This window comes from Mchenga conophoros, linkage group LG1, assembly GCF_057382185.1.
Source record: "Mchenga conophoros isolate Kocher_MC1m ecotype Shallow Benthic linkage group LG1, M_conophoros_male_GT1.1, whole genome shotgun sequence".
Classification (NCBI taxonomy): Eukaryota; Metazoa; Chordata; class Actinopteri; order Cichliformes; family Cichlidae; genus Mchenga; species Mchenga conophoros.
Genome location: NC_140526.1, coordinates 13,602,122 through 13,617,313, shown reverse-complemented (window position 1 = coordinate 13,617,313; position 15,192 = coordinate 13,602,122). Strand labels below are relative to the sequence as shown.

General features: G+C 38.7%; 1 protein-coding gene across 2 annotated transcripts in view; it reads right to left on the bottom strand.

Annotated features, from left to right (window-relative positions):
* nfatc3a (nuclear factor of activated T cells 3a) overlaps positions 1–15,192 on the bottom strand; it is a 58,606-nt gene that overhangs the window by 35,329 nt on the left and 8,085 nt on the right. For both annotated transcript variants that reach the window (XM_085266771.1, XM_085266763.1), the window contains exon 2: positions 5,634–6,816. In XM_085266771.1, the coding sequence (XP_085122897.1) occupies positions 5,634–6,816 (1,183 nt within the window). The remainder of the gene's footprint in view (positions 1–5,633; positions 6,817–15,192) is intronic.

The following is a 15,192-nucleotide window of genomic DNA, read 5'->3' as shown; positions in this document are numbered from 1 at the left end:
AGACAGAGACATGAAAGCTTTGGTAAGAGTTGTGTTGTTCAAAATATCCAAAAGCTTAAGCCTTAAGAGGGCACGGTCTTATTATGTTATTTAAATGTAGATAAATCATTTTAACAGTCATAAAAGGTCAAGCAGCACAATCTAAAGGTAATGACTGATGACAGCAATCTGTCTTAAAGATGCCTTTAAACATTCAAAGGCTGAAAAAGTGGTAATCCCCTTTCATGGGCTGAAATGGTGCAACAGGTACAAAATGGGGGTATAAAATGCAGTGTGCTTAGCCCCATCAGACAGTGAATCACTGGAATACCCACATGTATGAATCCTGTTCTTAAACGTAACACTTGTTATAGGTCAAGTTAAGCCTTAAACGGTGAATCATTTCCTAAGAGGGACTTTTTTTGTCTGAGTCTTTACTCGTTTACTGTGTGGGTCAGTGAATAGGTGGTAGGACAAGAGTGTGTGTCAGACGGTGCATATTAATCTGTGTGTGGGTCTGTGTGCATACTGTAGAAGTATATATTTTATGTGCTGCAAACTGCATGGGCTAGCATTGTGTGTGCTTTTCCTCGGGGCCTCTTTTTGTTATCTGTGTAGGCCACAATCATATTTGAACAGCTGCACTCGAAAACAAAACACTCAATGGCCTTCTCCACAGAGAAACTAGGTCTCTCCACTTGAGTGCATTACAGCAGTTTATCCCCAAAACATTTTGTAAACACTATGAGCCATTAATATCAACAAAGCCATGGCCTATTCATTAATTTTATTTTATTTGTCTATTACTGCACGTATTGTTTTTGATTATTATTTATTTCAATTTTTTAAGAACATTAAATAAAAATAACGACTTGAGAGTAGAGAGCCACGTTCCCAAACACATTTTGACATATGGACAAAAAACCCGATCATTTTTGTCTTGAATTGGTGCAAGCCACACTTCAATCCATTGCCACACCTTGAACTGTTCGTGTGTCATGTTATTTTTTCTTTCACTAGTACAACACACGTATTCGGATGCATGTGAATACATGCAGCTGTGCATTAAAGGACTGAATCCATTATTGTCTCAGTACTTTAGACAATTATAGGTGTAAGTTTTATATATGATCTGTGCCCGAGTACTGACCACTGTAAGCTCTTTGTGCAGTGCCCTATTTTAGAAGGTGCAGCCTTCGAGCATCAAAATTTACTCTAAACGGTATGACAGAATTTTGACAGCCCAAATAATTTCAGAGGAAAGTTTGTAAAGTTTTAGCCAGTATAGCCGACTCACTTTTCCATTTTGAGAGGCCTCTTACGAGCAGTCTGATCAAACTGAATTAAGGACATGTGAGTCAGGCTTTCAGTGGAGCCGTTTCACTTCTTAAACTACCAAACAACATAAAACCACAAGGAATACTTATTTTTAGAATGAAAAGGCAAGTCTCGGATATTATATAAATGTTTTTTTCCAGCTAACCGAAGCTTTTGATTTCACACCAACTAGCTATACTATACAGGTTCTCCTACCACTTTAAAATGTAACTTCTTACACAAAGATGTGCCAATCATATGTATGGTGCAATGTTGCACATGGAAATACTCTGACACTTTCAGCAATGCTTGATTTTGTTTACTTATTTTTCTTTCTCCTTCCTCCCTGTCTTTCTATAGGTTATTTTGTCTTGGTGCCATTATAAATTTAAAAAAATAAACAAATAAATTGTAGCACTATGTAAATTCCAAAATCATCAGTTTGCCAATCTCAGTAATTTAACTTTTCAAACTAGAATTTGACTGAGAGCATGGAACAATATCGAAGCTCCCACACAATGTAACAGACGCATCCCAACCCTTATGTTTTCCTCCTAGTAGCCATGACATAACCACCGACGTAGTGTGGGTTTGCATGGCTGCTATGGTGACAGGAGCAGAAGAGGACAGAGGAAATATGAGCTTGTGACGAGGCAGGGCAGTGGCCTCTGTTCTGACATAGCATAACCTTTCTCAAATGTCGAAGCCATAGTGTAGGTGCTCCTCACCCAATAACATTCCCACAACCTAGTCTTCACTATAGCCTCCATGGTCCCACTTTCATCCTTTCCATATAATGAGGTATTCTTGCCATCCACACAAGCTGCAAAAATTGCAAGGTCTAATAACATTTTATTTGCAAGTTCTTACTTTAATTCAGCACATCTTAATGGGCTTGTCCACTATTTAGCAGCAAGTATAAAATGCATGATCTTCAAACAATAATGCCATTTCCGCTGATCCCTTAATTTAAAAAAATAAATAAATAAATTATGTGAGAGTTCCATTACTCTTTTTCATATTTGTCCTTTGTTACTTTCACTTTTTGTTAAAAAAAAAAAATCTAATCTAAGCTAGTGCTGTTGCTGTTTACTGGGAGGAGCTGCACACAAAACATTTATCACTAAGTAAAATGGACCTTTTGCTTAAAATAAAGCTTACGTTACAAATGACATCAATTTGTCACTGCAGACAGCTCAGGAAGTAGAGCATGACAAAATTCTTTGTAAGAGCAAGTGTCAACTCCCCGCTAATTTTTCATTCCATGTGGGACATCTGTTCAAAACACTGCTACTGACCGAGATGTTTATGTATGCAAGCAACTTAACATGAGTATTGCAAAACACAAACAGTGAGAAGTTTCATCTGAAGTTTCTGTGTATGCCAATATCTATCTGCCAGCATCTACTAGCTTAAATAAGAAAGGCATGGTTAAAAAAAAAAATGCTTGAAGTTAATTCATTTAAACAATCAAATCTCTGTTTCTGATTAGAGTTTTTACTTCTGACTATATATATAACCAAACTAAAATCTTAACTTTGATTAGGCAAAAACTTCAAGTGTTAAGGCAGAACACAAAAGAACTGGGAAAATGCTTTTTTCACGTCCAAAGAAATAAAAACAACAAACAAAAACAAAACAAAACTACCTCTATACCACTACCTCCATGGATGGACTTTATACTGACAATGTTTTATATTGCTAATGAGTTTTCATTTTTATTGCCCAGTTCTAATTGAAATCTTTCTTTTAACTTTTAAATTGACCATAAAGTCTTCAATCATGAAGGCTAATGACATGTGTGACTAGCAACCAGCCATTTGTTGACAACTGCTGCTGCCCTCGCTACTCGGTGCCAGAAATCCCAGTTGGTTAAATGTACATCCTTATTTTATTAACTTACAACTGTAGTACAAAGTGGTACAAAGATATTAAAGTGCTACTGGCTATTACCCGGGGCTGCAATTCTGACAGACGGCTATGTCTCAGTCTATCCTCCTGCAAATTCAAGTTGTAAACAAGCGAGTGGGAAAGTAAACCGAATATAAACCGAAGTGATATTCTGCACCAGTTTGTATACACTAGCGTGAATGAAATCAAGGGTACTGCTGCTAAGACTGCTAAGGTTAGCCAAACTCTACGAACTAATCTGATACTGTGTGTATTTGCGAGATTATACACGGCACAAAGTGCAGCACATTTTAGTGACATTTAAAACCTTGATCCTTGATAAAGACAGAGCCTGTGACAGGACAATTAACTAACAAAACAAAATGTAAATTTTGACAAAAAATCAACAGGAACTAAAGTTAATTTTTTGCTTCAAGGCATTTATAAAAGTCTTTTTTTCTAGATTTTCTCCCAAGTAAGAGTTGTGTGTGCATTTATACACGTAACACAGAGATAGCCAATAATTACATATAATAAATTATCCCAAGCATGTGCCAATCAGGATCTAAAAGCAAATCGCTCTGTTTACTTTACTTCAGACTTTTGTTTAGTAACTGTCTGATCTGTTTACCAAAGTTTACAAAAATCTGTATGGAAACATTTTACTTAAATAACTAGCATATCAATTACCAAACTATATCCCCACCCGTTAATAAGAATCTGACATGTTAACTCATATGTTGTAAAATTTCACTGCGTACCTAATTACCGTGGCTAATTTCATCAACATCGTGGCAATGTCTCAGTGGAGCCATGGAGAACATTTACTTACCTGTGTCTGCATTAATTTGTCCCTTTCACAGATTGATGTAGCCTTTAATGTCACAAATCCCATGTCTGAAAAGACCTTTAGAAGGTCAAAGTGCAAAAATCTAATTGTGACTCATCATAAATCTGACCCTATTATTGTCTGGATAGTGTTATGGCTAAGTGAGCAAGCATTTGTGTTATGTCTATGGATGTCTCTGTGTGTGTATTTGTGTGTACCCCTCATGCCATATGTGCCCTGTGCTGATTTACAGTGCTAGGGGCCAGTATACATAAACAAGGCCATGTCTTCATCTGCTACACACATTGGAGAACAGACAGGACACTTCGCCTCATATTTCTGTGTATGTTGGTAGGTTTTTGAATACATGCTGCGTTTCCTTACACGCACACAGTGCTAATATATAACTCAAAGTTCCCTCATTATGGCCCATACTGATCTACAGAGTGCCATCCTATTATTCATATACCATGCACCATGATTCAAATTTGCTGCACTGTAGAGTTTACAGTTCTCACCTAGATCAAAAAAGGTTTTGAAATTTTATGACAGCTCACAACACTCATAAAAACATTCACCGCTCAGGTCTGTGGACTAACCTTGGCCTACTAAGTGTTTTTGAGACTGACAATGTGCTGTTTTACAAAGTGGTGATCAAATTAATAATTCACAAAATGGTGATGAAGGGACTGCTATCGCCACATCACATGGCAATTCTGGATGTCATCCACAAATAATCTCTTATTCTAATACTAATGACATATGTACAATTGAGTACCTTGGTCAAATCTTTTGTAAAAGCCACAAAAGAAATCTTAGCAGATCACATTTTTATATGACTTTTAACACCAAAACAGTCCATACTGCATTCAATTGCATCGACAGAAATGCAAGAAAGGCATACACATGCCTCTCACGTATATCTGTCAGTTTCTGTTCTTGCTAGAGAATGTATTTTATTTAAGCATATCCTATTCTAGTTTGCTGTGGTCTTGATTTATAACTAATATTTGCTATTACAAATCCTACACCACAGAGAGAGGGGCAAAGAGACTCTGCTAATAGCAATAATAACACAAAGTCTTAAATGTTCAAAAGTATTTCTACAATACACTGAGGATGAAATTGCTTGTTCCCATAAGTCCAACAACTCCTTTGGACACAGAAAATACTGAGAATGTGTAGAGTGGCTCTGTCAGAATTAGGCCAAGTCTAAATGTTTAAAAAAATCACTCTTGTTCATAAAATGTCAAAAAATGTTAAGAAAGGTAATACAGTTTCTTAAGTGTCATTATTATCCAGTCCATGGCAGCAGTATTCCTTACATGTATAGACACTACCCAAAAGTTAGTGTTCTGCCAGGAAAAACCCTGGTGTCCCATGTCTGGAAAGTGTCTTTTCTTTTAAACAAATAGTAAGTAAAACATAAGGATATTATAAAATAAACTTCTTTTAACAATATGGAGAATTACCCCTTGCTCTCAACTGATTTTTTTTCCCCAGACAGTTTATCTCCCACTGACTCTTCCACAGCATTTGAATACATTTGAATATAAATTGTTATGCGACAATCCTTCACTTCTTCCTGCTTTCACTCCTTTAACATTAACATATTTACCTGAATATAGGTGTATGACCAGGCTTGGGTTTATTCCATGAGAAGTGCGAGGGCACCGAGAGGAACTGTTCAGCAGGCCCATCCTTCTTCAAGCTGTGCAAGGCCTCGTCTGAAGGGGAGTCTAGATTAGGAGACATATTTCCCTGGTCATCTAGTCCCAGTTCCCCTTTCCCGGTCTGCATAGTTGTTCTGTCCTGTGAGGTCTTTCTGGTCTTGGAAGGGATGTCTGCCTCTGATGGGCAGCACTGAAATGGTGACATGCCTACAGAAGGACTGCCAACCCAAGTGTCCTCTGTCACGCTGCCCCTAGGTGAAGGTCCCGGCGTGGGTGTGGGTGAGTGATGGGGAGATAAAGAGCCAGGATAGCAAATATCAGCGCTAGAGTGACGCCTCTTCCCACAGGGTGAGGTGGGACGTGAGGAAGGCCTGGAAGGTGGACGTGGGCTGAGCCAGTTCTCATCAGTGACACTGGTGCGCGGCGAGTGGCAGGGCGACTGTCTAGGAGACAAGCTGATGGAGTGGGACTGGTGCACAAATGTGGGCTGGTGGTGCTGCCAGTGGGGCAGCTCCTCCATAACTCCACCTCCACCAGTTTGAGGAGAGGGACAGCCTGGGGAAGTGAGAGGGGAGCCCAGGTTAAAGCGGGCTGCTGCTTCATTCAGCTCTGAGTCAACATCATCATAGACATGTGAAAATGATTCACAAGAGGAGGCATCAGAGAACCAGCTCCTAGATGAGAGGCTGCTGCATGGACTAGGGCTGAGAGAAGAATCCCGGTAGGAGTGATCCAGTGGCAAATACAGGTGGTCCCTGGACAAGGGCCTGTCACTATGGTAGTCCCCATCAGGGCCATTGGCCCTTAGATCCTCCTGGTTAGTATCCATCTCCTGCGGGCAGCTTGGGGAGATAGATGTGATCTGGATACTTGGGCACTCAAAGGCCTTTGGTGCCTCCACAGGAGCAGAAGGCAGCATGGGGGAGGTACCATACTTAGAGTCTTGTGTATCATAGCTTGGGGGCTCAGATCCTGGTTTTTGTGTCTGAAGGCGTGAAGTGTTGATGATCGGGGAGTGAGATGGCATGCCATGGCGAGGCAAGCTCATAGACTGGTGGTTAGTGACCACAGACTGGGGCTGGCCCACATTCAAGATATAAAATGATGTGTTGTCATCAGGCTCCAGATCTATGAGAAGAAAGGAAGAGAAGATTAGGATATAGCAATGTGTCTATTGGGTTTTCCCCTACACGTTCCTGAGTACGACTTAACTAGGTCGACCAAACTGACCAATCTCAGGCTATAGCACTAAAACTAAAATGTCAAAATTAAAGGAACCAAGACACTGTGAGAATTTTTGAGGTTTGAATATCTGCTATAGGCTTCCTGGTCTGTTACATTTAAAAGGAATAAAAAGAGACGCAATGTGTCCACTGTCTGACCATACAGTTCTCCTAGTACTAGTAAGTGTATTTAGCTTGTTCCACTCTTGTTTTCAAATAACTATTCATTACACAAGGAATACACACAAACCTCTTTTATGGTCAGTCAAATTTAAAAAATGAGGTTATGTGTTAATTTTTGTGGTTGTCTCCCGAGCTTGTGCTTGAGTCCAGTTTCAGGAAATTAGATGCCAGGGTGTTGCTGGGTAGCAGACAGTCATACAGGCATCATTCCAAGAGGGATAACCGATGAACAGCACTACTCAGGAAACAAGTTCACACAACGGTGCGTGCTGTCGGCTGTCATCACAACTAGTGCCGGCAGGCTATTTATACCAAAGGTCATCCGGCACAGCCAGCATATGCACACACACACACAAACACAACCACACACAAACAAATAGATGAGAGCCAATTGTGTGCATTGGCACTATTTCGTTGGAGTTTATTGATAAACTTCCATTGCTATGCTCTACTGCTGCCTTTGGAGTATCCCCCAAATCCCTCTTAGTGTTTCACATGTGTTGCATTTGCAGAGATACTGTCACATATAAAAACCTTCACTGGCCTCATTTGCAAAGTTTCTGCTTATGACACTTGTGTCTTCTAACAGTCAACCAAAAATTACTCAATGACAAGTCTTAGTCAAACAAGGTTTTGAATTGATGGCTGGATGCAAGACAAAAAAGACCATACTAAAAACGATGACACTCAGTCTTAATGTTTAAATTGCTGGTCCTTCTTGTTATTAGATCCTAATTTAGTTTGACAGGCAGGAAAGCCAAAGTCCTGGGTCATTTTGAGAAGATGACCACAAGAATTTGAAATCTAACCTCCAAACACATATGCATCATCTACCAACCTCAAGCGTGGTTGAAAGACATGGCCCTTCCATCTAACTTTACATGAACAGTCGCAACACTTCATGTGGCGACACATTCAAAATCCTTACTGCTTTTGCGGGTGCTGCTGGCTTGCTTCATTTGTACTTGTAAAAATACATATTTTAAGGGCTTCTTATTACCTGTCGATTACTTGCTTGAACTAACTTCTATAAGTCAACTATGAAACTTATTTGCCATGGTCAAAGACAGAAAAGGCAAGTTCAAAACTTAAACTTATATTTATATACTATATTTTACCACACAAAAAAAAAGTTTTACAAAAAGTACATATTCAATGGAGATTAGCAAATTAAAACAATGTAGACATCATGTAACATCAGACTTTCTGTAAAGCCTTCATTCTATGATGAATATAAGGTCTACTCTAGTGTAAAAGTAAAAACATAAAAAAAAAAAAGATTTACATCACTTAAAGAACTGCAAAACATTCAAATATGACATCAATGAGTAAGCTTAGCTAAAACCACACTGTAGCCTGTACAGGATAAGGTTGTGAAATCATTGCAAAACACTTCCCCATATTCCCTGAACGTACCTACCCATCTAAAAATACAGCTTTCTTAAATTTGAAACAGGAATCAAGGCTATAACAAAACTTAAATCTTTGTTAAATTGTCAAACACAGATAGAACGATCTGAAATTGGGGCTTCTCATAAATATTTCCTCTCTAAGTGATGGACTGATAACAGCGGTATGACAGGTTTGTCAAATCAGATGTCAAGGCCAGTTTTGAATAAGTTCATAAAAAGCAAAATAATTTTGGAAAGAGAGTATGTATCCAGGATTTTGCCTGCCATCTGTGTCCAACAGCAACAAAAGTGGCGGCAGCAGCAAGCCTGTTATTTATAGCTGCTCAGCTTCTCACTGGCCCTGCCTGCTTGTCACAAGACCCAGCAGTGTATCCTCTGACGACAACATCTGACTGACAGAGAGCAAGAGAAGGACAGAAGAAGAAGAAGAAGAAGAAGAAGAAGAAGAAAGCTGTTCTAATTTGAATAAGTGTATCCTCTGATTCTGAACCTCAACTGGGAAATGACAGACTACAGAAACTTATAAACATGTAACTTTGGTGACTGCAGTTTGTTCTTCTGTCTGGGCTGCAAAAATGTTCAACTATGCACAGTCATGATGATTAGTGTAAATACAAAAGTATATTTGTTTCTTCCAATCTCAACTAACACTTGCATATTAAAATATTTACATTTATTCTGATGCTTTTACCTTAGCTTGGAAGACTTGCATGGTCTTTGTGTATGTGGTACTTTTGTGGAATTATGGGTGCATTATTAATGTATGTTACTACTTCTTATTGAACTGCTGCATATATTGTCCAGGACAATCTTGCAAGAGTGTTTTTTATTCTCAAATATTTGCACTGTACAATTGTAAAATTACAGAGAAATAGGAGAAGGTAGGAGTAGATTTATAAATATCAGTGCAATGTAGCACTCAGTCATGTTTAGAGTAGAGTATCATTTGAGTTAACTGTCGTAATAAACAAAAAATTTTAAAAGAGAAGGACAGGAAAGAAGGTACCAAATGGAAAGAAGAGAATAGTAAAAAAACATACTTTCCTCTTGCTTCTCTGAGGAGGTGCTGTTGCTTAACACCATACAGGCCAGGAAAGGAAAATGTAACATTGCACTCAAATAATGTAGTAGTATTCTCCTGCCATAACAAGAACATAAGCTATCGCCACAAATCAGGAAATTAGTTTTTGCAGTTGGTAAGGCTATGCTAAATGCTAAAGGGCTTGGTTATACTAGCAATTGCTAAATTGCTACATAACAGTCACAGAAGTTATAAACTGACTGCTAATATGAATCCTCTAGTTTTCTTGTCTGGGTTTTGCAAATAACACAAGCTAATGAACTAATTTTAAAAATAGGGTCAGCCATTTCCAGAGGCTGAATGGTAATCAGCTGCTGTCTTTGTGCTACTCACACAAATTATGAGAAACTGTGTGAACTTTGCCACAAAATGTGCCCACAAGTCTGACATTATACCAACTTAACCTTTTACTGTGCCCAAATTACTACAACTATAAATTACATGAAGAGTTTTTTGTTTGTTTGTTTTTTTGTTAAACTTGGAGGCTAAGCTGGTTTATTACTATAAAGACAATGGAAGTTATCTGATAAAGATAAGGTGACTTTTAAATAAAAAGACTTCTAGATAAACCAAAGTAGGCAGAAATGTACTTTAATGCTCCTTCAACATAATTTAATTATGTAATAAAGAAATCATAATTATTAATAATGCAATTATGTTCATCCAAACATAATTACTTTGTTTGGATCTTGTTTATATTCAAGACACTTAAAAAACACTGTGAGGGAGTCTTGGATTTTTCATTAGATGCCTGAGTTGGCCTGGTGAAAGTAATGAGAGCAACTTGTCTCTAGAAAAGTCCATGGCTCAGTCTCCTCAGATGACAAATGAGAAATCCCTCTGCCAGGTAGTCCTACCGTATCAGTGGTGTAACAATTCGTCAACTTCAGTTATAGAACTGTTACACCACAGTTGTTCAAAGTTTAAATTTATATCTTTTAATGGTGATTATCATATTAGTTCTTCTCTGTGTTTTATAGTAGCTTATTTATTATTATATTGCAGGTAAAAATTAGGTAAGAAAGTTTATCAACTGTTACACTTCTGTGTATTTTTATTCACCTCAATAGACTGTGAAAAAAAATAGGTAGCAGATGAGGGTCAGATCGGGGGCGACAACGTTACCTGGCTCACAGCCCTTTCCTTGCTTTGAGTTAAGATTAGCCTGCTACCTAAAACCTTCCAGTGCAAGGAAACTGGTGTGCGGTGGGGAACCCCCTTGTCAGAGCCAAACCCCAGTCATTTAAGGGGAGTAGGACAGGGTGGGGCAGGAGAGGGCAGGAGAGGAGACCAGAGGAGAAGAGAGGAGCAGGACAGTAGTAGCATTGTTGTTTTATCAATGGTACTGGTTGCAAAGCCTCTGCCTTGTTCCTGAAAGCCCTGTGCGTCACAAACTCCTCAAGTGTCCATACATTAGACAGCCAATCTGGTTAAATAAAGATCTCTAAGAGGCTTTGCTGTACCTAAGCTAATAATAGCTCCACCTCACTGTGAGATCTTTCAGTGAAGCATGGAATGGTGGATGTTTTTGACACACCACCAAGGCCACTGTGTTTTTACAGTAACCACAGAGAGCAGCCTGATCCACTGGCAATAGTGGTATTCGCTCCTTGACAGGAAGCTCAACGGGCCTCTGGCTGACCGTCACACTGCATGGGGATTCTCACTTGGGGGATAATCCGCAGAGACTTTGTCCCTCCCGCCTCCTGCTTTCACTGCACACAAAGTGTGTCAGGGTCTTGTGACCAGCAGTGACACACAGGCCCACATTCTCAGAAAGTCTAGTTTACTACAGAGAGAGGGAAGGATTTGTCTCCCCCAAAGAAGATGACAAACTCATTGCTGCAAGTCTCTGCTGGTGCGCCCAAGATCTTTCTCTCGACCTCTCTTTGTGCTTATGTGCAAGTCTATGGGTATAAACGAGTGGGTGGTGTATGAATGTGTGTACGTTCCTGTGTGCCTGTGGTTGTGCCTCTGTGCCTTCCTGTGCTTTTTTGCACTTATTGTATGGGTATTTGAGCGATCTTTGCATGTGTTTGTGCGTGTGCACTAATACATATTGTTGTCTTGGGTTACCAACTAGACCCAAAAGCATGTGGTGCTGGAGCAGGAGGGTAATCTAAGCCAGGGTTCCCTTTGTGGTGGGCAAGCAGGTTGATTAGAACAGGCTCTGCTTACATCCCCTGTACAGAGGTCTTTGTGTTTTGCCCAGTATCCACTTTCAGTTCTCCTCAAGAGCTGCTGATCAATGGACCAGAGCAAGTGTGCCAACATGAACTGCACCATATACATCAGTGAAATGATCAAACTTAACGGTGTATAGTAAAAAGTAAAACATCTACATGTACAAAGCTGAAATATTGTTTTAACTGTTTCCTTTTTTTTTCCTTTCAACATTTTGGACATCTATCAACTATCTATAATACAGATACATATTATATATCTGATATCAGTCCTTTTTCTCCATGTAATCAACATCTAATACTTCAATGTCAGGAATTTATTAGGCCTAATTTGCTGTGATACCAAAAACGGAGTCAGCAACTAACTGTCAGCAACTTAATGACTGTAACCAGTCGTAAAAAATCAAACACCTTGTTCAGTTTAGGTGAACAATTTACAATGATTTGGCAACAACTATTTTATAAATATTTAAGAAAAATGTAGATTAAACACATTACTTATATTTTTAACTTCTGGGTTCAAACTCATTTTTACTATAATTACCAGAAGAGCTCATAAAAAGTGAATTTAAGGATTTCCTATTGGGTCTTTGAAGAAATCTGCAGTTGGCTGGTTGCCAGCAGTTCTAAACACATCGTCTGTGACGCACTTGCACAATCATATTGTGAGGGCTGGTCTATGCCTATGGCTCCAAACTTTTTTGACTGTGTTTGGGCCAAATCTACTAGACATCTCTCTTTGCGTAGGTTGCTGGGTATGTGTACACATATTATTTATTGAGATGGAGCAAAAGAGAAATGAAGATATTATGAACAATGAGGCAGGCTGGATCTATCTGGAGTCATGAAGTCAAATATACGTATAAAGCATAATATTCAGAAAGGAGTCTCACTTTAATGTTGCATCAGCAGAGACGTGCTACTGTCTTATCCTGTAATGTTATGTTAAGATTACATCAAAAAGCCTTCCTTTGCTGTCACAGAAGACTCACCAGCCAGCAGAGGCTTAACAATGGAAGGCTAAGCCAATGTTAACATATGCCGGCAGCTAAATTAAGCTCCTAATTAACAACCTCATGCTGAGATAACATTATGGGATAAACAGAGAGTGCCAAGTAACCACCTGAACTAAATACTCACCACAGTACCAAGATCCACCTCAAACACATCGCTAACTGTGTTTGAGGGACATTTATTTAATACTACAAAAAGCTCTCACTAATGGTTAATACTTAGTGCACCTATTAGATTAATTCATAATGAAATGCTTAATGTAAATTTCATATATAAAACTGATTTATAAGCTATAATTAAAAACTGAAGAACTTAAACAATGCGGTGCTAAAGAAAATTTAACTAGCCAAACATGACAAAAAAGTCTTCATCCAACAACAAAACTAATTAGCCTGTTGCACGTGTAAATCATAATTATGATATACAACTATTATTACAAAAAAAAAAATCAACAAAACAGTCACAGTACCACATTTTTGTCTTTTTTTTTCTAAAACAGCACACTCCCTTCAATATGCAGTTGGGGGTTCTGCTTTCACAAAGCATTGATTTGTTCACCAAATAACAGGGAACACAAGCGGGGGTTAAACCATGGTGAGACAGGTTCACTTTACCTTACTGATGTGTTGTTGCAAGACTAACCCTGCTCAGTGTGACAGGAACCACAGGATCACACATTTTGATGAAAGTGCTTGGCTGAGGAACCAACAGTGCATCTCAACAGAGTGTGTGGGAGTAAGAGTTAGGCGCCAAGTCAGAAACGCGCCTAAACATGACCACCTTGACCTGACCATAGCATCACAGAACTTCAGCTAGTCTTGGATTGCTAACTTCAGTTAGTGCGGTGAGCTATGCTAGATTAATTGCCATTCATCTCCTGTCTTGCATCCTGTACTTGCAGACAGCCTCGTGTGTCTCAGTTTTTTTATTTAAATTTTAATTACGTTTTCAGGTGAAGATCTGCAAAATAAATTTTTAAAAATGTAAGTTTAAAGTGTAATATTTGCATGTTTCTGTAGTCAATAAGTAAAATTCAAGTAATTTCAAATAATGTTCTCAATATTGCCCGAAACGCATAGTAGTTTTGCCCTAAGTGACCAGTTCTGCATGTAATCACCTGTTTTTGAGTAAAGAGGTTCATCCTTTATGTCAAAATGCATGGTCAAAGTTCCCCCTATCCCCCCTTTAATTTCACTGCTCTAAACAACCAGTTTTTTATGTCTATATACATGTAATCACAAAAGCTTGCTGATGATACAGGCACGTATTGGTTTTCAGTGGAGCAGGAAAGCTAGCTGCATGATGGCCTGCAATAACCCAGAGGAGATAACATCAGAGGCTACTGCTAGCAGGGGTGACATTTAAACAATCTGTCAGAGCTGACTGTGCATGTGCCTGAAAAACTCAACTAGGGAGAGGGAGCATGAGAGAAAAAGAGCATGGAAGAGGGAGAAACGAACAGAGCAAGTAAGTGAAAGAGAGACAGAGAAAAGGAGAAAGCACAGGAGGCATAGTGTGTGAGGAGAAATACTGAGCAGATAGAGATGGAAGAGTTGGCATTAGTACACTACACTTGTACAAGGGACTAAATTCTTCAAAGCCAGCTATTTATTTTGTACATGGTTTGTTTCTGGAATATCCAAACACATTCTTAATCTCAAAAGTATCTAAATCTGTAGGCCTTGACCCAACTTAACACATAAGTAAATTACACTACTGCAGCAAAAGAAACATTCTCTTAAGTTCCTCACACAGATAGACGAAATGACATGATAAGAGTGGTGTACCCTCAAAAAAAGGGTCCACCAGCTCTGTTTTGGGGAGACCCTTCTAACATCCATGTTACTCTTTATCATCAGCTTGAAATCAGGCCCAAAAAAAGGAGAAAAACTAGCAGGAAACAATCAAGGAGCAAACAGGAAGACAGCAATTTCCCCTTCAAAAAATACAAATAGAAGTGGTTATATATCCAGATAGAACTCAAAACCTAGAAACCCTTCCTTCACATTTTTTTCAAAGCTCTACAAAGTTAAACCTTTTTTAAATACCAACAAAATTGTGTTTATAGTCATATGCAACCTAAAAAAGACATTTCATGTCAAATGAAAATCACCAGATATAATATTTACACCACACTGTGTGTCAGTGTGTACCACCACCTTTTAACAGTACTATAATAATTCTTCATATGACAGTGTATACACAATTTATTTTAACATAGCAAGAGCCAAATTGTGCTAAGTAAAAATTTTATTATTGATTTTTGGCCTAAGGCACCAGAAGTTTACATAACAACCCGACAAGTTATTATGTGCACATGGTCTGCATTCCATACATCTACATCTAGTAGAGTAAGTATACTCAGCCCATTGGCTGCTTATTGAAAACTTACTCCAGAAGTCTTCTTT